Genomic DNA, 24,656 nt, shown 5'->3' with positions numbered 1-24,656 from the left:
ATTCTCCTCACCTCGTTCGCCTGCCACCGTAATCAATCATTTTTTTTTTTTCGAATACAATTTTTATTTATCACGACGACATTCATAAGATTGTTGAAAATTGCCGGTTACGACACACACACGCACACGCACACACTCAGTTCTCGATGTGAGCACAGCGTAACGAGCACACATGGTTTATTTGTTAGCTGTCGCAACTTGGAATTCTAATACGTTTCGCGCTGTGTGAATAGCATGAAACATTGACATTTGTATTGACACTAGATGGGCTCCGTTTTTTCAATGAAATGGCTTTATGGCATTGTGTTTACCTCCGGTCGCCTCAATTCTGTCGGATTAAAATTCGACGAGAGGCTTTTATGAGCAGCGACGGGCCCAAAAAAACGCATTTTTTGTATACTCAGTTGCAGCTACCGGTTCTACGAACACTCAGAATGTTTTTGTCGAGAAAAGAAAATCTCTTTACCTGCAACTGCCTCACATAAACAATTTCATTATCCGTTGATTTATTATTTTCGTGTTCGAAACGGTATTTACGATAATTAAAATTAACTTTGTGGTCACATCATCTCGGATGTACTTCGCATAGATTTTTTCTTCGTTTTTCTTTTCATGTGTCTACGCAGTTTTCTCTTTGCCTGAGTCTGATTTATGAGTCATTTGCTTTTCTTCGTATTTTTAACTCTTTTATAAAACAATGGCATTTCTTTTATTAGCCCACAGAGATTCGCTTAAAATACCCGAAAGGATTGCTTTGAAATGCAAGGAGATCTTTTTTCCGCTGCACATGAAACTGGCAGGCAATCGACTTACAAGAAAATACTTTTCAATTCTCTTCATAAAATCAAACAAAAGTTGTTCGCCAAAAAAAGAAAAGAGTTATTTTTGCAATTTGTGAAAAGTGTTGTAAAGGATTATCCCCAAGGAGAGAGTATTCATTTGTTTTGGGACGGGATTAGAGTCGGATTCCAATTAAAAACATTCTCCGGCTCAGCCAACCACAAACGGTCGAAAATCCCTCGAAAAACAACTGCCTAAGCACTCACAGCACATTTACACATTCGGCCATTAAAGTGAAAGGATTGAACATTCTCTCCCTCTTTCACTTCCTTCTTATCTATCGTCTCAGCTAGAGTCATAAAACGAAAGGTTTCAAAATAATCTTTTCGGATAAGGAAATGCATTCAATTGCCTGCACATTTATGAGTGTTGCCATTGTTTTTATGACTTGCAATAGCTAAATGCAGGTAATTCGACACAGTCGTAAGCTACTGTGCGGCTAAGCGGAACATTCGGAGTTCATTGAAAAGCAATTGCATACCTTATTACTTTTTTCTTCTACTTCAAAGTCGTACGACTTTATGATGGCTTAGTTTTTTATGATGTTGTTAAAAGATATGCAGCCATACCTGGCCATCTATTGTAAATGAATAAAAGACAACCGAGACCGCTTACTTAGACGCATCGGTAATGAATCCTGTAGAGATGTGGAATTAGCAGAAATGTTTTTATGTCGGCAACCCAATTGGTCATAAAAAAAAAACCAAAAAATTCCAACATGTCAAATTCTTTGTTGAAAACATTTCAAAAGGCGTTTCGATTTTCAATGAAAAGCGAGCAGTTGGCTTTAAACCGGATTTGCGGTTGACTTTGTGGTAAATTAGAAGTTTTAATCGCATTTTGAACGATTTTTCTCGATATTTCTCTCTCGTTTCGTTTTTTCTCTCCACATTTCAAAAACTTGATCGACAAAGAATCATCTCACACGATTTTTTCTCCTCATCTTTGGTTGATTGTTGAATGACCGACACAAATAAATGACTACGCGCAAAAATTAGTGCTTCAGCTGCAAAACCACTGAAAATTACCATCATTTTCTTTCCACCACATCATTATCTCGAAATTCACATTTCATCGTTCTTTTTTTCCCCCTCTTGGCTGGCTTCTTGTCATGACGTGGCATGCATTTCCGATTCCACATCATCAACATCGTCGTCGCCTCGCCTCACAATGATTAATTATTATTTTCGATTCATCTAATTACATAATTCGTTTTAAATAACATTTAATTTTGTTCGGTAGTGACTGCCGAACTTCTGAATTTTTTTTCGCGTACATCAAACTTTTTCGACATTTCCGAACCTTTTTCACACTTGAAAATGCTTGCGTAAATGAGTGTGATGGCGAATGCATGTCAGCGGCAAATATATTATTCTTCAAACAATTCGTTTTTTGATGAATCATGAAAAGTCAACACACGGCCAAAGTTGGTTAACTGTCATTTAGGTGGATCCTTAAAAATGAAAAAAAAACGCACCAAAGCGGATGCGAAGCAAAACAAAGCAACCAAATATCTCGTTAGCAATGCGCACTGAATGGTAACAAGGACACAAAGCAAAGCAAAAGCAGAAAAAAAAGCGCGACACGATGAATTGAAAATGTGCGTTTTTCTCATCAATATTACTTTGCACGTAGCGATTTTCTACGCTATCATTATAAAAAATATTTTCAAGATCCATTGTGTTCGACGAATGCAGGAAGACATATCGTGCGAGATGAAGAGAGACACACAGATCGCACCAGAGTGTGCGATTGTGAGAGTAAAATGGAGTGAAGTGAATCAACCTCTGGCAATTTGGCATGGAATTTTCGGAATACATTCCGTATACGTAATGTTTCGGTATGCATCAACAGTGTACTTACCCTATATTTATTATACCATACCCATCATACTACACACGCATCTCTCGACACGTATACAATGAGCACGCAGAAATGAGAATGAAGCAAAGTGACAGCCAATGTCATCAATCTTCTGCTGTTTAGACAGGATATACATCACTTTGACAAGAACGCGTCATAAATTAGATCACACAAACCAATTGATGGGCATACATATACATTACGTACACGGTTCGGTGTGGTTATGTTTTTTTTTCTTCTTCTCTCATTCGTTCATCGTTTCGTTTGTGGCAAGCAATTTTCTCGTTTGGCCACTTCTCGCATTGACCGAAGAACGCTAACATGCTTTTAATTTGCTCACTCTTACGGCAAAGAGATAGAGTGCAACGATGCGAAAAGCGGTAGCACAAATTTAACGGATGAAACACGACCTGAATTGAATGCCATGACATTTTTATATGGTTTTCTTTTTCGTTAAATAATTTATCAGTCAAAGTTGTTGCAAACCAGAAAATCATCAATGGTTCTCTTTCTTGTGGTTATGTGTACCCTTGAACCGTTGTATGAGAGTCTAACGAATTCAATGACTTAAGAGATTGAGAATAGATTTGTTTCAACCTTGAACGGCGGCGTTCGATGAATACGATCGAATACAGCGGGAGTGATTCAATGGTGTGTCACCGAAATTTTGATAAGAGAAAATTAGTTAGTTGAATCGGGTGGTCGAAAGGTAAGCTAGCCCAACACCTCAAATGCCAAATGCAATTTATCAGGTAGTGAAGCGAATTAGACAGATGACACATTTAATGTCTTGAATCAAACACTCGGTGTAAATTCATGATTCACATCACAACACCAACGAAATCGCTTCCATTTTCCCTTCAACTCCGACTCAGGCTCAGGCCCAATGCCATTAATTTTGTTTTGTTTGAATCGAAAATCTGATAAATCAACGACGAATTCACCATATCTTGATGAACATTTTGTTTTTGCTTTTGTTCCTTATCATTTAGAACTTTCAAACACATAATCAGAGAAAGATGTAGCACTTCCCCTTTGTATATAAATAAAAAAAAAGAACGAACGAAAAAAGAATGAAGCAGCTTTATCAAAATGATAATAAAAAAGCAACAAATTTTCAACAGACAGAACACAACGCGATGAACAATGGCAACAGTGGAATGAAACAACAACAACAACAACAGAGAAGGAAAAAAAGTGAAAACAAAAGTAGACCCATTGCCCTAAAACCTATAAATCTTTCACTTTTGCCATAAATTTTCCTCTCAACGAAGGAAAATGACAAAACAACAACAACAAACAACAATTGAATTGAATGGCAATCGCAGCCGAACAGTGAATGAATGGGAAGCGAAGCGAACGAGCGCACACGGTGAGTAACGTATGTGGCACGTCGTCGTTGTTGTCGTTGTCGGCCAATCGTAACACTTTAGAGATTTAAAAGTTGGTGCGTTTTCGACGAAATAATCGTCTTTCCTCGTCACTCGACGACGATGGCTTCATTCCTCTTTCTCTTCACTCGCCGTGACTTCCACACAAAACACACATTTGTTCGTGTCCGACAAGCAGATTTCCTATTTCAACCATTTCATTACCGTCGACAGTCACACACAAGCGATATCAATTTATTGCTACAACATTCTAAATCAAATAATAGCACTTATCCCGGTTGGTCCTGGCCCCGAACACCCGAAGCAAAACGCTACGAACACGAAATAGAATTAAATTTATATTTCCAAGCAAATAGAAAAAAACAACGACAACAACGAAGCAGAAAAGAAAACACCAAATAGAATTTATCGCCTGTTTGAATGTTCGATATGGTGACACGGCATGTCTCCTGCATGCGCTTGTCTCTATATCTATTTACCAGAAAATTTATACTTAATATATCTATTTCAAGATATCAAACAACAAATGCACATAAATTTTCTTCTGCTTCAAGAAAGACAAAGAGTGTCAAGAGAGGAATGAGAGACAACAAGAAAAGAAAAGAGAAAAATACGACGAAATTCACTTTTAAACACAAACAACAATTAGATGAGTGTTTTTTTTCTAGATGTGCTCTAAAGTTTTGGGTCGTTGGATATATGTAGGTTAGATGGCACGTTCACCGTGTATATTGGTGTGCTTGTCTGATTGATTACGTGGATAGCATGCCTGTCTCTTTCTGCTTCTCCATCTCTCTTTTTTTCACTCTTGGCAATGTACATTTTCCAATTCGATGGCGTCGATAGTAGGGATGTTTGAGATCTTGATTTGTTTTCCATGTGATTTACAACGCATACAATCGTTTCCCGAAAAACGAAACGAAACCTGGAACGGATGGTGTGAGGTCAGTTTTATCAACCAAATTCATTGCCAAGAAGGGGAAAAAAATGTGAAAATTAACTGAATCTGTAGCCAGAATCCCCGCTATATCAATGTACACGTCACAGTTCCGCTATAATTTCTCGTAAACAAAATTGTACCAAGCCAAAAAAAGCCATTTCTGATTATTTATGAAAATATTACTCATAAACTGTAATCCATGTTTCGTATAAAAAAAAGGTAAACGTGATTTCCCTTTAAAAAAAGGTCGACACAGCGAAAAAGAAATAAACAACAAGAAATTATATCAAAACAACCACGAAATTTATCTCGCCTTAAAATCATCGTCATTTTTTATTTTCATTGTGCTCAACACAGAATATTAACTCGTAAATTTTACTGTGTTTTTTTTTTGTTTTGCTCATATCTGTGTCTACCTGAAAGTTAAAAAACGTAGCTCTTAAATCGCAGCCTGTCTCATCCACGACGACGATGATGTGAATACAGAAAAGTTTCCTGGAACATTTTAATTTATGAATATTTATGAAAATCTCTTCTGTTTTTCGTTCCTCTCGCGCCGCGTATTGTTGTGCGGCCATAAAAAAAAAGCCAACGACAAAATTACCGAGAACAAAGAGGCTGACACAAAGTGCTGTTGCACTTATTAAGAAGCATTCACGAGCACTGAATGAAACCGAAATAATGAATAAAATTAAGAGATTTATTGAATTTCAATTTTTTATTATTCAAGAAGAATGTGCGTTTTACGATTATACGCCACTGCCAAATAGTCCGGATTATCTACTTTTTGTGACACATTAAGGCTATCATGAACTTCGAATGTTATAATCCAGTGCCCAGCAAATATTCTTCGTCTTGCGTTCTGGGTGTACATGTACAGTTGGAATCCTATCAACATTTTACTATCGTATGTACATTTCAACCAGAATATTTATACTCATTAGCAAAAACCATGTCATAAAATGAATAGAAATAGTGAATAATCCGTTGAACAAAGTTTTGTTCGTCGAAAATTCCACATCTATTTTTACGTTAATTCGATTCGCCGAAAACGGTCTTTTCTGCAGTTTCCAAATGACTGTGTGTGGGTCACGTAGGCAAATAAGTTAACATTGGCATAATTAAGGTCCTTCCTAATGGTTTCGATTGTCAAAAGACGTACAAAGAAGGACTCAGATTGAGAAAGTAACTTGAAGGGCTTTGGCTCATCGATACAAATTCACTTTTCAAAGACACGTCGAAGTGTACAGATCATTTAAAATTGACACAGTTAAACCTATATAAATTGACAAATAACATCAGTTGAACTTACAGTTGTCAGCAATTGATCATCATATATTGTGTTCGTTTTATAAAACACTTTTACTTAAGGTAAAACAATTGATTTTCATGGCGATAAAAAGATACACCTTGTTCAAATACCGCTGAAGTCGTAGAAAAACTTAAAAAGTATCATTTTTTGCTTGTTGATAGTCAATGACTATTAGTCATGTATAGAAGACTTTTATATATACTTTTTTTATTCTTCAGAATTTTCATCGCAATTGAAACAATTCCCCCATAGTAATTACGATGTCAGTGTACAATCCGATCACCAGCGACTATCCAAGCCGAGCGTTTTCTGGAATTGGAGAAAAGCTGTGCTTGAAAGAGGACATGGCGGACGTCCATTTCGTCTTCGATTCAAATGATATATCAAGCGAACGAATTCCAGCACATAAATTTATCTTGATGGCCGCAAGCAACGTTTTTCGAACGATGTTCAATGGAACATGGAAAGAACTGAAAGAGGTGAAGATTGTCGATGTGTCAGCCGATGCTTTCAAGGAGTTTCTTCAGTTCTTTTATCTCGACCGTGTCAAATTGACCAAGGAAAATGTCGGCCAAGTGATGAACTTCGGTCAAATGTATGATATGTCCGAGTGTGTAGCAGTTTGTAGCAAGTTCTTGAAGAATAATCTCAACTATGACAACGTCTGCTCGAGCTATGAATTGGCGATTCTTTTCGATCAAGAAGATTTGAAACGGTCTTGTGAAACAATCATTGGCTTCAACACAAGTACTGTGCTAAAGTCGCCTGCTTTTTTTGCCTGTAACGAAAAGGCGATGGCTCAGATTTTGAAATTGAATTGGTTGCAATGCACAGAGAACGAACTCTTCGAGGCATGTTTGTCTTGGTTAAAGATAGCTTGCAAACAAGATGTTTTAACCAAGGAAATCGTTGAAGCCAAACTCGGTGAGTCGTTCTACGAAATTCGATTTGGATTAATACTATTGAAGGATATTCATGAAATGATTTCGAACTATTTCTCGCACAGTGAATATACTGAAATTTTCCAAATGATTTCATACAATGGGCTGTCACCGGATCAATTAAGCGGAAATCGAGCGAAGCGATTGAAGCCAATGAAACGTGACTCGTTTCCATGGAATGACAACAATGATTTGGTTGGATCCAGTCGATTACTCTCTAAATTTAGGATAGATGCACCATATTTTTTTAAAAATTTAGAAATAACCAAATTTTCCAGCAACACACCACTTTTACTCAAACAATTTGATCTTTGTTATATTTGGGAAATTCGAGACGGCACGAAATATTGTGACTGTAAAAATGTTGCCACAGAAATAACTATAGTCGAATTGAATGGTACCGAAGATTCTAAAACAGAGACGCTACTATATGAAGGAAAAGCAGACTTACCTTCGTCCAAAACAGACACAAGTAAAATTGTTTGTCTGTCTAAACCGATTTTCATTCGCCCCGGCTTTTTATACGAAATTCGATTCAAGCAAAATCCCCCAAAAAATTACGCTATTGGTGTTCCACTTAAAACTGAAGTCCAAATGAAGGATGGCATAACCATCCAATTTCATGACGACCCACTTATACCGAATGATATATCCCGAACAGGCCTTATTTACAGACTCATGTTCTACCCAGTCGGGAAATAGTATTCGACCACATTAATTGTATTCATTTTCGGCGGAAATTTTTCATTAACAGTGGAGTCTCGATTATCCGTCAGGCACCGGACCGCCGGCGAACGATGGCGGTTAATGAAGCGACGGATAATCGAGACTCCACTGTAACTTAATTTAGATGCGATTAAATTTTTCAATAAAATGAATAAAGCAGTCACCTCAAATGTTGGTCGTTTTTTCAACATGACAGTACTACATTTCCACACAGGGCAGCAATAATTGACATTTTTTATACACAAAGTAGACAGATACATGAATGTAAATTAAATCATAGTAAAAATAGAAGATTTTAGTAACATTTGTAGATTCTGTATTTTGACAAATAAGGCAATGCCATAATGGCTTATAATTTGGACGAATTATTACAAACAAATAAATATAAAGACACCAATGAAACTGATTTAATTGTTGACTGTATTGAATAACAACCGTTCTGCTTTTTCAACCAGAAATTTGAGTGTTGGTATTTTGTGACAGAGCAAAAAATCGTTTTTATTTTCATTTTAGATGAAAAGCTGTGATCTGTTGGTTTTGTGAAGAGAATGTTCATTTTCGAAACGTACTGTTGTTTTCTCCACAAACTTCTGAACAGAAATCACATTTAACAATATAAGAAGACCCTATATTTCGTCATAGTTAAAAGTCGCAAGTAAATAGGAGCTCATTTTGGTCTAAGTACAAGGACAATTTTTGAAGCAAAAAATGTTTTTTTAAATGGAAGAAAAAGGATATGCGTTTTCCAATTATATGCCACTGCCAAACAGTCAGGATTATCTACTTTTTGTGACACATTAAGGGTATCATAAAATTTTAAATATGTTAATCCTCAGCAAATATTCATTTGGGCTGGTGTTTCGAAATGTCTGACATACCATAGCAAAGATACTGTACAAATCATCGTGGCGTTGTTGTTTTTCTTTTTGTTTCTTATCCACAGAAGACCAGGAGAACTAAATATCTCACCTTAAGACAGTTCTATGCGCCGCTATCAAACTACCTGCAGGCCCATAATTTATGGAAATGTATGCCAAGGGAATAGAATTAAGCATTATGCATTCCATTTCGGTTTTTTTTCCTCTCTCACATTCGTATGAATTTTATAATCTAGTAGCCAACGAATAAAAATTGGGACTGTCAACAGCTTCTTGCTTTTCATTATGAAGAAAGCGCTTTTTTGATAACAAACTGAATGGAGAATGAGAAAAATCCATTGAAAAAAATCGAACGAATTAAATTGAATGTTTTTTTCTGAAATTTGTTATCATATTTTCGCATCACGTTGAAATGGACGCTTTTAATTTGAAATCATTATCACCTTCTTTAGACGTTAAATCACCCTTTTCTACACGTAAAAGCGTTGATTGTTTTTTCTCCTTCGAATGCAACCTACTCGAAATGTTCGTTTCACCTTGAAGTAACGCATTACTTTCGCTTTGAATCGTCATTTCGATTTTGAAATGCATTGATTTTTCTCCACGTTCTTCCAAAAGATGTGATATGTCGTTAAACTTTTCAATTTTGAAATTGGCTGATAACAATCAATTTCACAACTCAGTATTTTTTATTGTCTTTCAAAAAGAGAAAATCGTGATAGAACATTGCCATTAAAACGAGTTGACAACGTTGAAACAAATACTTGAAATGACGATCTATCAAAAATGTCAAACTGCACTCAAAATTTCTGTCACAGTCTTCTACGGTTTTTTTCCCTCGCTCTGTTGTTTGATTATTTCATTCTAGCTAGAAAAGGTGAAGACATTGGGGTATAAGCAACAAGAGGCGTTTGTTTATTATTATTTCATGTGACAAACTATCAGAATGAGTGAAGCGTTGGAAAGAAGGCAATGACTCGGTTCGCTTTTTTCTCTCTGTGTCACTCTCTGTTCAATGTTTGTGATGAGCAAAAATGCTAAAACGGTAATAAAATTAAATTGAAAATTGTCCAAATAAGACATTTGAAATGATTCCATGCGATCGGAAAAGCTGCCACTGGCATTTCCCGTATGTACAAGAACAACGTCCGGAGCTAAGAAAAAAAAACAAAATCGAAGAAGTAACCTAAACGTCTGTCATAAAAATATGTTTGTGTGGTTTTCCATCTCTGGGTTGCACTATCGTCCCTTTTTCTTTCCATTCCATTTCATATTCGGCGAATATGTCAAGTCAACTGAGAAATTCTTCCTCAATTTTCGTACATTTGAAAAGTGGGGAAAAGGAATTTGACATTTCTTGTTCCGTAATCGGTTTCCTAGGAGTTTATCGGGAGACAGATCGAAAGAGAGAGAGAGAGAGAGAGAGAGAGCAAGCACAGAGAAGTGAAGAAAGAGTGAGGCGTAAAAGGCGATGCAATGTGTCGTCAGTTGTGTGCAAAAATGCTTTCGGTCTATAAAGTGCTGAGACAGACAGACAGAGCAACAGCAAGCAACGAAGCGAACGAATGAACGAATGAACCGACACATAGCAAAAGGTATGATATGAGAGAGTAAGTCAATGACAGCACCATGCGAACACGTTATCAAATGGAAATATATGAAAATGTAAAGTGTCATCCACATTTTGCTGTTGATATTCATTTTTAAATGAAATTTTCATGAAATATTTATTCGATATGTATCTTGACAAGATAGTTGACGTAATTCTTCCCTCCCATTTTCTCTCGTTCCTTCACGTTCGTCTCTCATGCTCTCTCTATTTGGTTCAGTGTTTGTGTGCGCGCGCGGGCACTCATGTGTGCTTTGTAAGTGCGTTTGCATTTATTCTTCAGCAACGTGAATGTTTTGAAAGCATTTGAGCCAAAGATGGAAATTGGAAACAAGAATCTGTGAATGCAATGATTTGTGAAGCAACTGAAAAAGCACGCAGCAACCATTCAATTCAAGTTAAACTATGTGCGCTCAGTATTGCGCTTGTTGAGTGACTATTCTCTATCTTCCTCCGTGCAAAGGGTCTTTCATGTGTCATTTTGAATGTGCCATCAAGTAACGTGACATAAATAGAGACACATTTGATGTGCACAACCAAAATGAAATGCGAATACACAAGCACACAACACTGTGTGATGTGTCTGTTTATCCCCGGTATGCAGATCCAACTTCAATAGGTTATAATAATCAAAAAGGAAAGAAATATTGGAGAAATATATCAACTAGTTTTGTTTTGTATGCGTTTCATTCGTCTCTGCTCTGCTGTTTGCCACCGTTAGCTCGTTTGTTACATTTTATGCTCGGTGTGCGTCGTTGTACTGACAATTTGACAGGCCATGAAAATCAATTTGCAATGCGTCAAATCGTATACCCATTATCGGCTCTACGATGTGTGTACACAATTTTCAAATATATCTCATCGACGATTTGTTTGCTTGGGTCGCTGATGGCTGCGCCATGGTAATATACAGCTCTTTTTTTTCTATTCAGCACCCAGTCTCACTTCTTCGACACACTGGCGGTGTCTCGGTGAGTGTGAGTGTGTCGATAATTGTATAATGTAATAATTATACTCGGATTTCTCTATAGAAAAATAAATAAAATATACGCAAATCACCGCTTCGAATGAGCGCGACAGAAACGTACGTGTGTAATGTGGAAGTGCTTTCTGGTCGTCAATAGATAATCTGGTTCAATGTTGTGTGTTACTCTTTCATTTCTTGTTTAACAATCTAATTCTTCTTTTTTTCCCCATTTTATTTCATTTCGTTTGGTGATTTAATTCTATTTCTGTTCGTTCTGTGTCATTTTCCTCTCTCTCTCCCTCTCTCTCTATCTCGCTCGGTGTCTATTTTATACACAATTCTGCCTCGAATTTTACACATCGACGAGCAAGTATCACTTTGTGTTAACTGCCATACGGCATATGTCTAACGAGTTGTGTTGGGAAGTGTGCGAGTGAGCGCTTAATGGAACGAATGCACAACAACGAAAAACAAACCTGAAAAGTGTTAGTCACGCTCAGAGCCTCATTCAAGACGCCCGAAGGAAATCAAAGATTGTGAATACAATCATCATCATCATCATCATCATCACAACATATGCTCTTTTTCCCGAAGCGAACAGCAAAAAAACGACAGCTCAACTCAAATATATTCATTCATTTTTAACGAGTTGTTCCAGCAGCAGCAGCAGCAGCAGCTTCTTTTGTATGTCTGTGAGAAAAAAATACACATTGTGTGCATTTCAAATGGGATGAAGCCACTTCGTTCTTGTTCAATCGGTTTGAATTCGTTCAGGCCAGGTTCTCTTTTTTTCTGGATCGTTTTGTCTAATGAAAAAAACATGCTATCAAAATCCATAATCTGTCCATCAACCGAGGAGATTACATCTAACCGTTGCGCTAACTCCAATGGCGACCACTCGACCAATTTGGTCATCAAATTTAATTGCATCGATGCTGATATCGATTCACATTACATTGACTTAAACAGGTTGATTACTGCAGAGACTCGCATCGATGCAGTTTTTATGAAGTGTCTCTGCATCGGCTGAGTCGATTCCATTTTGAATTTTCGATTGTTGCAACAACATTCGACTGCATGAACTGCCATTGCACGTATATGCACACACACACACGTTCGATATGCCGTCCATTTCTCTTGATAATTCGAAATGTACCAGATTTATCTGTGACATTGCAACACAAATCAAATGTATAAATTGGTTAAATTATTGCAGTTCGATGCGAACAACCGACCGAATCGATTCAAGTCGTTGTCATTGGGAATATATCATTCGTATTGGCTACAAGCGAATGCCCAGCAAAGAACACACACAAGAGAGACGGCTTTTTTTTTTGCTTCGCCCAATCTATAATATTCTAATATTAATGCACTTTAACGTCCGCAAATAATTCATCTTTGACTTTGCCAATCAAACTCAAAAATGATTTATTGCTCTGCGGTTTTTACAATGCAATGTGACTTTGTCTTCGCATTGTGCGCCCACATCTTTCGTCGTGCCACTATCATCGATCGATCGATTGGTGAGGAGTCTTTTTTTTCTTGATATTGATTTGGTCGTTGTTGTTATTGTAATCAGTGCGTCAAGCCCGCATCTCATCTCATTTCATCTCTCTCTTGTGCGCTTGCCAATTAGGTCGTATTGAGATCGCAGGCAGCACCGGTCGTCGGTTAATGCTCGCTGTTTGTTGTCGTTGTCGTGTCTTGATCGCATTTGATTGAAAATCTCTTGGCTCTCTTGACATGTTTCGCCTTTATCTTTCGATGCTATATTCTCCGACATCGTTCGTTCGATGAACATAAAGTGATTAGACGATTATTTTCGCTTTATGACATTGATGTATTGATTACGGATGACGACGGCCAAGCAATGAACAAATGAACGAACAAAAAACGCACCATATCAACTGAGATTGATGTTAATTAAATCAGACGTTTTTGCGTAAAATGAAAATGAATCGCCAAATGAGACTTGAATCGCTCTGTCTCTCCCTGATGAAATATTTATTTTATGCAGTCGCTTTTTGCATTGTTTTGCATTCGCATTGAGCCGTTGATATTTCCATGCACCAGCATCAATTTAATTGTACTGTCTGTTTAAGGCAAACACCAAAGAAACATCTCTGCAGCCAACAAAATGCCAAAACGATCGACAAAACAACCAAACCAACTGAAACATCAGTTTCTACGGAATTTGTTGTTTTTTTTTTGCAGACTGTTTCAAATGAATGCCAATAATTTGACAGGAAAAATCATTCCGAGAAATGCTGTGTCGTTTGCAGAAGCGAATTTTTTTTTGTTCAACATCATTTCGATTTTGGTTCGAACCAAAAATCGTTTTTCGAACCTTGCACTCACCTTTTTCCCACTTACTTTCCTAATTGAATTCGTAGAAAAATCATTACGCATCATAAATCAACGTTGTACCGTGAATATACATTTATTTTGATGGAAAGCGATGGGGCTAAAAGATGCCGACGTATAACAAATTATCGTTTTCAATTACAATTTACATAGCATTTCTTCGTAATTCATCATTTATCACCTGTAATTGATCGCTTTGCGTTTCTTCTTCTTTCTTTCCTTGTGTACATTGTACGGGGCACACAACACAAAATTGCTACTCATCATTTTTTACAATGTATGAAAAATTGCTGTGAGAGAGAGGAAGAGAGCGAGAAAAGATCAAAAGACGGTACGTAAAAGTATGTTTTGCATGCAAGGCGATTCGGCACTTCTGACATTTTGGCATACATCGGCTGTTAAGGCTGATGTCGGCACTACAGCCACCGCAGAAAGCAAAAAAGAAAGATAGAATTTTGTTGAAAATCATTGTGAAATGTGCCATGGGCTGAACCTGACTATAGTAAACAAATATATCATCCAATTGTCGGCGGAAGATTAGCACGGCTTCTTGATGCTTTACCAATGTGCAATCCAATGTTCAAATGATTTTGCAAAAAAAAATCATTGGTTTTTGTTCTCGAAAAAAGATTGTTTGCCACAATGCAATGAATAGAAAAGCGTATTTCGGTTTGTTAAAAACGGCTTGAAACCGGAGAATGGTTTTTGTATGAGGCTGGCAGAAGCTGAGAAAAGTGCACTTAACGGTCAAGATCAAACAGATAATAGGTGTACAATGATTCGGCACAAATGTTCATATTTTAGTGATAGAGACTTCCCGAAAATGCTCGCCGTTCGTATGAACAAAAGGAGTGAAAAATGAAACAAACACACAAATTTACCGATTATCCGCCCATGAATTCTTTTGTGTTTTCTGAAGAAAAGTCGACAGACACACACACACACAGAGAGAGAGAGAACGAGAAGCAAACAAACAGTGGACACAAAAATTCCAGCTACTGTTTCGTATTTACTGTGAACTCGACGAAACCGATGATGGACAAATGTCACATCTCACATTTCACAGGAATGCAACAAAGCGAACGAATGTACACACATGCACGAGATTTTTCGCATGACACATGACATTCACTCGTCACAACCGAAAATGAATGCGTACTTAACAATCGAGTCATTGATTGCTTATCTCGCCATATATTCGCTTCTTTCGGAATGCATGCATTGCAATGCACACTTCATTCAGTAACAAGGCAATGGGCTGCAGTGGCAGCCACACGGTAGCTTAGCTCCAAACGAAAATGCAAATGATGACAGCGACACAGCAAAAGTCCACAACAGCATCGGGCATATTGAAAAGGACGTGGTCCATTGCAACAACAATGAAATGCACATAAATGTAAATGAAATGCGAAAAATCCTCCGCACGATTCGTTGAGCTCTAAAAATGGTTAAAACCAGCGCGCTTCAGATATACCAGAATAATCACCTGACACACACACACACAACGAGAGGACGCGATTCAAGCAGCAACAGCAACCAAATATCAATCATGTTTCACGCAAAAAATCGATGACGATGACGATGACGACGACAACAAAGCAACGAACGAACGACCAACAACAACAGAAAACTCAAAACGAAAATCAGCGACCAATCAATGTAACGAAAGATGTCAATTGCACTTAAATTAATTCCCAATGCCAAATCAAAGTCAACGCCGACTATTTTATAAATCAACAAACGATTTATGCGAGATTGACAGATGCCAATTTAATACAAACAAGTAGCCATTTATACGTTGGTGCACGGAACGAAGGAAAAAAAACGACAACAGCAGCAGAACCGTCAGCACGAAAATTACAATGCCAGGCCAGGCTCTCTTTCCATTCATTGAGTCTGGTCGGGTTTGACATGAAATCGAATGTGGTGCGTTCGATCAAAAAATCAAAATCCAAGCCAATTAAACAACGAAAGAAGAAAAAAACGGAAGGCAAAGCGCGCTCTCTCGCACATTTTTAAGCCATTTGTGTGTTGTTCGCCTTTGTCTCTCTCTCTCTTCTCAGTTGTTCGCGCTCGTTTGGCCTCATGAATATACAGAGCTCGTTGTACAAGGGATCCCGGTGGTTATTTATGTGCCGAACGAGAACTGCATCGTGGCGGAATTGAAAACGAAAAAAACGAACAATCAAAAAACAACTGAACACGAATCGCCGAGATTGACGAGCTCAAGACAAGGGACAATCAAGCGAACGAAAGAGTAAACGAAACGCTACTATTGCATGCGGAACTGGTAAAATCCAGGAGCTGTATGCATCACACAAGTCATGAGTTATATCCAACGAAAATCATCTGGATACGTGTTTTACATACGTCAATAATTTTTACCTCCGTCGCCCGAATCGATCCGGGCGAATCGAACGCTCAATCAAACTGGATAAACGTTTACGAATGCCAGAACAATGTGAAATACGCAAAATGCAGGGTACTCCATTTCCGCACGATCTAACAATCGTATTTCGGTGAAAGAGTTTAAACGAATCCTGCACACCTTGTGCAGAAACAGAAACAGAAACAGAAACACACACACTACGGATGAACAGATTTATATTTATACGACGAACGAATTAAGTTGATTCGCATCGGCGAGAGAGTGAACGAGAACAAGCCAAAGAGTCCAATGCAAAATGTTCTTGGTTAATTTATCGCATTTCGAATTGGATTGCTTCAGTTCGATTTGAGAAATACGTGACTTGATTTTTGACATTCACCATCCGTAGTTTTTTTTCCTCTCATTCGTTCGTTCTTTTGATCGGATTCGGGTTGATCTCTTGCCTGTATTTCCATACGGATGACAGAGTATCTCGAATAGATTTTCAATCACTTTTCATTTTGCATTTAATTTATGGCCATTCGAAAGTCCGAAACGATCAGGCCAGTCTCTCTTTCTCTGCACTGATCTTGTTGTTCTGGTTTCCTTCCTTGCATTTGCATATCAAATCTGTTGCAAATAAAATAATGACGAATAAGACGAATGGCAGAACAAAAAAGCACACACACACACTGCATTTACATATTTCATGCTGTCACTCTATTAGGCAAACGAGAGTAGTTTAAGTGAAATAGATCGATGAGAAACAACATTCAGCACAAAAAGCATCATTCTTATCGATCAAAATAGTTGAGTTGGTGCAGAAAAAAAATCATTTGCATTCGTTGAAATCGTATTTGCAAAGGCTTCCCACAGTCAAAATGGAATTAGTTTGACACGGTGTGAGAGCGCGCTCGATGGCTTCAATCACAACTGTGTATGTAACAAAAAAGGCCAAAAATTCGATTAAAATCCTTGGATATGAAAAAATCGTTTATCAATTGTCAAAAAATATCTGGCATGTTGACATGTTGTTAAATCCAGTAATATTCAAATATATCAAGCTCAAAATCCAAAAAATGATAAGATAATAAGCACGTGAAGAGTGAGTGTGTGTGTGTGTGCTGTGCATACAAAGCCATCGCGTTTGCCATTCGTCAATGTTCCGTGAAATGTCAAAAATGCCGAGAATTAATAAACAAATACGTATGAACGACAGCGACAGCGATAGCGGCGACGGCGGTGGAGTGAAATGACGATTGCCCAAACAAACAACTCTATTGCATTGGCTGCCAAAAGTGATTATTGTTCAATGTAAAGACGATATACAAAGTGTGCTCGGCCAGGCAAAAGTGAGATAGAGACAGAGCATATGTGTAGTATGTGCGTGGTCTGTCATTGAAAATTAATGTTAAATAAATCATACATGTCATTTATGCAAATTAACATTTATATATTTTTCTGTTTGTTCATTCGTTCACAATATGTGATATTATATTTCGGTGCATGTTCTTGCCCCCGTTACTCGTTTTGCCGTGCGTCCGATCGATGTGGATCGTTTGTATACTCGCGACGCACGTATGTAAATAAATCGCTGAAACTTTGCACAATCATTCGTCTTTCTTCTCAGGCCGTTGCTGTTGCTGCTGTTGCTCTTTCGCATTTCTCGTTCACTCGTTCAATGGGTCGATTCGAAAATAATCGTGCACATAATAAATGAGTTTTTATTCAGATGTCATGTTTAACAATTTCATTCATATTTTTATTAATGGTTATTTATGTTATTTTTGCATTTCTGTCGCCCCGATTTCGAAAGTCAACACACAACGACCGAATGATACAGAACAAAGAACATTTAGAAAGATTCATACAGAAAACGAGTGACAACAAGCAAGCGAAAGAGCCACACAAATACGGAGGTACAACAAATGAGTATGCAAACATTGTAGCACACACTCACGGGAATCAAAATCAAATGTCATCCGATGTAACGAGTGAAGAGAAAAAAATAATAATAATCAAGAATTAACTGACGAAAACAGAATTTTTAAATTTATCATTCGGTGTTGTTAGTCAATTTCATATGTGAAATGTGTGTACCGTTTTTGTCAGATTATCATTTTTGTTTCGTTGTTATTTTTGACTCGTTTTTTTTTTGGTTTCAATGGAAAAGATCATTCAATCACTCATCGAGATAAAAATCTGTTTTTTTTTCAGCATAATCAAAACAAACTGAATTGAAATCTCAACCCGAATGGTGGAGATTTGTAGAATAGACAAAGAAACAAAAAAAAAAACAAAATTTCGAAAAAAGGTAGAAAATTTTAAATTCAGTGGTGATTAAGTCATAATTAATAAGTTTCTTTAATTAGGTTATATTTTAATCTCTCCTTCGTTCGTTTGCACACAATCAAACCGAAGAAAAAACACTCATTATCGCACGACAGATGGTCGTTAGTCAAAAAATCAGCCAATTTATCAAATGTGCTGCGGGAACCAATTTTCAAGTTGAGAAACAGCAGATAAAAAAAGAACGAGTTTCAAGTCCGTTGACTGATGATGATGATGATCGGATCCTGAATAATCGAAAAATTATTCTTACTAACGCTAACGATGTGTGCGTGTATAGTGTATACTCATGACTGTACACTTCTTTCGTTGCCTTCGTAGTTGTTGTTAATTCATAATTTCGCTGCCACCGTTTTGTCTATTTATAAAAAGCCAGGTGTTTTCCATTTCGAACTGTGATTATGTGTTTATCCATCCATTTTTCACTCTCTCGCTGTGTGTGTGTGTTTATACAATCTAATTCAACGCAGAGATTTCAATAGAGCCCATTCACCAGAAATCGCATGCAAATTCGATTAAGCAAATTCAATGAAATCTCACTCTCTTTTTCTCTCATTCTCTCTCGGTGATATGTTAATTAATTTGCATGTCAGAAATGTTTCGTTGCGTTTTTTTCCTTTCCGCACCGCAATGCTTTTTGCCTGTCCTTAGGCGCTTGGATTGGATTTACAGTGATAAATCATGCATCGAGATTTAACACGCCACAGCTTATCAAAAAAAAAAACCTGCACCGAACATAATTATTCATTTCATAACTGTCACTTACACAGATTCCTCCGACCCGCTCACTCGCCGCGCATCAAGAATGGGAATTGAGTCCTTGAAAGCGGGAGAAAAACCATGCACTTTTTTTCTCCACCAACATTCTCTCTCTCCAACCGGAAAAAGTTTTGTATTAGAAAAAAAACAACAAAAAAAACGAAGTGCATTACAGTTTGACTGGAACAAGACAGCCGATGGCATAACAGAAATTAATTTATTTTTTGTTGCTTCGCATGCATTCTCACATTGTGTGTGTGTGCGCGCATGTTTGCTTTTCAATTCCTAATCACAACAAATTCGATATCGTGTTGCATCGACATTTTCTGACACAAATTATGGATAAATGCAGCTGTGCGATGGCGCAGGGTAGAAAAAGTGGCACTCACAAGACAATTAAAAATATGAAAGGCAAAAAAATACGGTCAATTTCATAGACAGTGGATAAAAATGCTGTCAAGCTTTGGTATTATTTTGATCACAATAAAATCGGCCTGCCGCCCCGTACCGGAATGTGTGCAGAAAAAAGCGACAAGCAATTAATTTGAAGAGATCTATTGTCAATAACAAACATTCCAGTTTTTCCCTATCTTCGGCAGAGAATTTCCCATCTTTTTTCTCGTCTAATTTTCCATTTTTGTTCAATTATTCAATTTTTTTCCGTTTTCCTTTTTTTGCGCTTGGCAACGGTGTTCCATCGAATCTAATTGATGTAAACGCTTATCGAATTGAGTGCAAACGATGATACGATATTGAATTTGCTGCTGCGGCTGCTGCTGCTGCTGCTGCCATCGGTCTATTGTGTGTGTATTAGACGTCGATGTCGATTTTTATTCCCCCTGCTACTGTGCGCGAACGCGTTTATACGATCACGACAATGTGGCATATGCTTGCGGTCGGATATTTATGGTTTCTATTGTGTTCGTGTGCCCGTGCACCGCATCATGTCACCAACTGTGTGCTGCTGCTTGTGTTCATCTTTCGTCTATATATTGAATTGATTGCTAATGGCATCGGGTACAATGTCACACAGAAATCAAATGTATTATTCCTTGCTGTTCGTCGGTCGACGCGCCATAGCTCTCTCTCTCTCTCTCTCTCTCTCACTCGCTCCATTTCGCTCTCTTCATCCATTCTCCTGACGTGACATTGTCTTGTCTTCCATCATTATTATGATAAATGAACGATTTTCTCGTTCATTACGGACACAAAATTGAGATAAATTAATGGGAAATGAATTTGTTGTTTTCGTAATTTTTTCGTTCGTTCGTTTTTCAATTTCTCTTTTCATTCGTCGCATCGCTTTTGTTTTTCATGGGTCCCGATTTGGGGTGAGTGCAGCCGATGTCAATGCTTCAACACGAAGATGAATGGTCTAGCCAAATAGTATTTTAACAAAAGCACCACCATTTACCAAATGATTTTCAAGTATTTCGATATCAATGTTTTCGGATGATGATTGCTAATGATTACTGCAACAGATTGACGTCAGCTCGATCAATTAGGTTATTTATGGTAGTTGATGAAACGTCACATTTTTAACTACCAATGACAATCCGATTTTGCAGTGACCTTTTTCATTTAAATGCGGCACCACGATTCGAATGAATTCAGATTTTTTTCTTTTCAAATTTTTTTTCTCGAAAAAAGCGGATTGACGTTTATTTTTGTTCATTCGGCGATGAATGCAACATTCCAATCGGCTTGGGCTCAGTCGCAACGGCAAAAATGCACAAAAAGAAAACAAATATTCAAACATAAATCTCTCCCTTTTTCCTCTTCAAATCATTCCGTTTTGCATTCGTATTGTCTTTCGATTTTACCCATTTTGATCATGGAACGAGGAGAAAAATAACAAACGGAAGGAAGGAACGAGATTTATTTGATTCCAATGACAAAACTTCTCGCTATACAATAGGAACATCGATAAATATTTATAATACTTTTCATCCTGCTATTTTCTGCCCCATTTCATTGTCTGATTTTTTCAGTTTGTTTATTTTTCTACCGAAATTTTGTTGTTTTTTCATTAAATTCTCACTCTTCTTCCAATTCACCATTTTTTTTCCCTTCATTTCAAGGCTGTTGATGCCCAAGCTGAAAAAATTGCAACTATTGGAACAATAAACGATACATTTTTACAAAAGGAAACGCATAAAATTGACAAAATATTATTTTTATTCTGGAATAAGATAGAAAAATGGACTGATGGTGCTATGTCAAATGTTATTACTCATTAAAATATGCCAGAGCCATAAATACTTTGGGAAAGCAACCAGAATATTTTCGGATAATAAGCCTATAGCCTCAATGAATACAATTTAAAATCACAATGAGTTAACCTTAACCTGAACTGAATCAATTCTGATACGTATTTTTACTGCATAACTGCATTCTATTCATCAGTCGCCAGTAAGTTTCTTTAATTCGTCAATGGTGAAATTTTTCAATTCGGCCAGTGGAAGGTTGACATTAACATCACGTTTTGATATTTGTTTGACTTCTGTAGGAACTAATGAATCGACGCCCGTTCTTAAACTCATTAAATCGATTAAAATCGAGTGTGATTCATGCTTTTTTTTCTCTTTTGAAAATATTTGACTATTCAAGTGGAATTTATCCAAACCGAAAGGGAATATGAGAGTACCGTCAAACTTTTGGAATGCATTTCTGACCAAAAACCGATTGTGTTAAGAACGAATTAATTTTCCCAAAAAAGAAGTCGACATTAATATTTCCTGTGCTCTCATTTCGTATATTTTGCCCTTTTACAGTATTTTGCGGTTCAGGGCAATGAATGTCGTCTTCTGTTCGTCGATGTTGTGAAAATATTTGCCGATAATAAAATGCGAATGCAACGCAGCCAAACATCAAATATCAGATGTGCCGCCGTTCAAGTTTGGAATCGTTGCGACATTTTCACGAGCATTTTTGGATTTTTATATGTTATTTATTGCTTTGTCGATGATATGTTCACAGTCTATGACAAGACACGTTTGATTTCGGCGGCTTTCATTTTGCGCGAGTGGTTTTTTTTCTCTCATTCGTCTGTTCTTCTTTCAATACAATCGAATGCGAATGGTCACGCCGAATTCGGCGTTGCATTCACTTTGGGTCGGTCGCTAAACATCTAAAGATGCCCAGATTGTTGGCATTGTTTGAATTTGCAAGCATTTTTGATTAAATTAAAAAAAAGACTCACGCCGAAAGGTCACACAAACACACACACACGACAGAATCTCATTTGGTCGAATGATTAGTGTCGTTTTTTCTCAAAAAAAAAAGAAACCCAAATTGATTGGCGAAATGGTGTGTGCAGGCGACCGCCGAATAAAAGAAAGAAAACTTGTCATTTGCACTTGTCACTTGAACGATGATCAAACGCATTCACGTATTTAACATTTTAAACAGCATCTTCACGCACATTCTCCACCTCTGCGCAACGAGCTATTTTCGTTGATGCAACGACAAATGTACCGCGACTCCTTTTTTTTTTTAGCGCAAACGAAACAATTTGCACAACGAAAACATTCTCTTGCAACAGCATTATTGGCATTGTTCTTCTGATTTGATATACCTCTGTGCAGATAACATGCATATTTCGTACCATTTATGCATGCACACGGAATGCTTGGACTCAGACAGAAGAATGTAAGAAAGAACATCGTCGGACGTGAAGCAAAAATGGATCGAAATTATTATGAAATTGATGCGATTTTTAACATTTATGGCACTCGAATTGTTGAAATAACTGACAATAAATAAGTCATTCCACCACAAATGCCAAACGTATTTTTATTGTACTCAGTTTGGCCATCAGAGCGTTTCTTTTTTCTCGTTTCTTTGATCGTTTTCTCTTTTTTTTCTGCAAAAGGAAAAGATCAAAGCACGTTCAGATATTCTGAACCATGACAATGATAGATTGTTCAGGTCGATAAGCATTTACAACGAAAATATTCAGAAATTAATATTCGTGTATGCACAAATGAATTTGATTTAAATTATATACCACGCCTTTATGTGCACGACAAACAAAAGCTTGATTTTGCGCTAAATTGGCGAGAGTATCAGAGACAAGGCGATTTGAAGAGAGAATGAATTTATTTTTCTATCTTCAAATTATCTATCTATACAACATGAAGGATTTCGTTTTTTTAAAGGAAGAGGATATTGATTTTTGTCTGTAACAGTAACTTTTTAACGGAGATCCATAATTCACGCGATACAATATTGTACGTATGTTGTGAAATCTTGAAGTTATTTTCAGTGATGTGTGACTTTGAAACAAGATCAAATATCAAAAATCGATCAGGCGGGATCGAAAGCAATTACCTTCAAATTGAGATTTATCATATATTTATCATTCCAATAGCCCAAACCAATTCCGAGAACGGCATAAAAATCAGTTAACAAAAACACTCATCAAAAGTTACTTCAAATTTACAATAAGCGCATACATCGTATGCGCTTATTTACTAAATGGAAATGAAAATGAGTCCGAATGGCTAAAAAATAATTTTTTCTCCCAAAATTCTATGTAAAATCGTCAAATTTATTGCGGGGCATTTTAATTGTGTGTATCTGTTAGCCTCGTCTATATAAATAAATATAAATAAAATATAAATGTGCGAATTCTTCAACAACAATTTGATTCCATCTTGAAAAATTTGAATTTGTGCAGTCCGAAGCAACAAAATTGCAAAAAGGAAAAAAAAAGAAAATCTGTCAACAATCTGATCAAGCTGCTGCCATCGTATCGGGCCTGGTAGTCATTAATTCGATGCGGTTAATTGAAATTCAAATGATATTTAAATTTTGGTGTATTTATTCAAAGATGCAGTTGTTAATGTTGTCGCACGGGGTTCCAAACAAGTATGGAAACGAGGCACATTGTGACGACCACCAAAGCGAAATTCTAAAGTGATTAAATGCGATGTGACCGCAAACTGGCGATTTTCTGTAAAGTACCACGCAATTATGCGATGTCAGCGTTGACTGGGCCGTTCAAATCGAAACGTGCAAGCGTTTTGCTTGCGCATCTCATCAACTGTTCTTTTTTTTTTGTCATCCAGATAACAACCATGACGAAGAAACCGATCAGCATACAATGCAAAATTAAACAAGAGACCAACAGCAGCAGTAGCAGCTACAAAACCTCATCTCCTTAAATGTCAACCAATTATTTTTGCACAGCCTGATACCGAAAAATGGTTCATCGTTGACAACGGCGACGACGACATCGACGGATGGCAAAGTTCTTCCTGTCTTGTTTTTGTTCGCCGTCAATTTATCTGTGTTGTCACAGCTTGCGAATTAGGAATGGGTGCTATGTATTCTGCAAACAGGTTT

The 24,656-nt window shown here is 37.2% G+C and overlaps 1 protein-coding gene across 1 annotated transcript in view; it reads left to right on the top strand.

Moving 5' to 3' along the window:
• Positions 1-6,792: 6,792 nt before the first annotated feature.
• LOC129566984 (uncharacterized) overlaps positions 6,793-24,656 on the top strand; it is a 31,008-nt gene continuing 13,144 nt past the window's right edge. Inside the window, exon 1 of the mRNA XM_055443434.1 lies at positions 6,793-7,482. Within this exon, the coding sequence (XP_055299409.1) occupies positions 6,793-7,482 (690 nt within the window). The remainder of the gene's footprint in view (positions 7,483-24,656) is intronic.

This window comes from Sitodiplosis mosellana, unplaced genomic scaffold, assembly GCF_009176505.1.
Source record: "Sitodiplosis mosellana isolate CC-2019 unplaced genomic scaffold, AAFC_SMos_1.0 Smas_scaffold_5, whole genome shotgun sequence".
Classification (NCBI taxonomy): domain Eukaryota; kingdom Metazoa; phylum Arthropoda; class Insecta; order Diptera; family Cecidomyiidae; genus Sitodiplosis; species Sitodiplosis mosellana.
The sequence above is the reverse complement of the archived record's forward strand: the minus strand, read 5'-3'. Positions and strand labels throughout refer to the sequence as shown.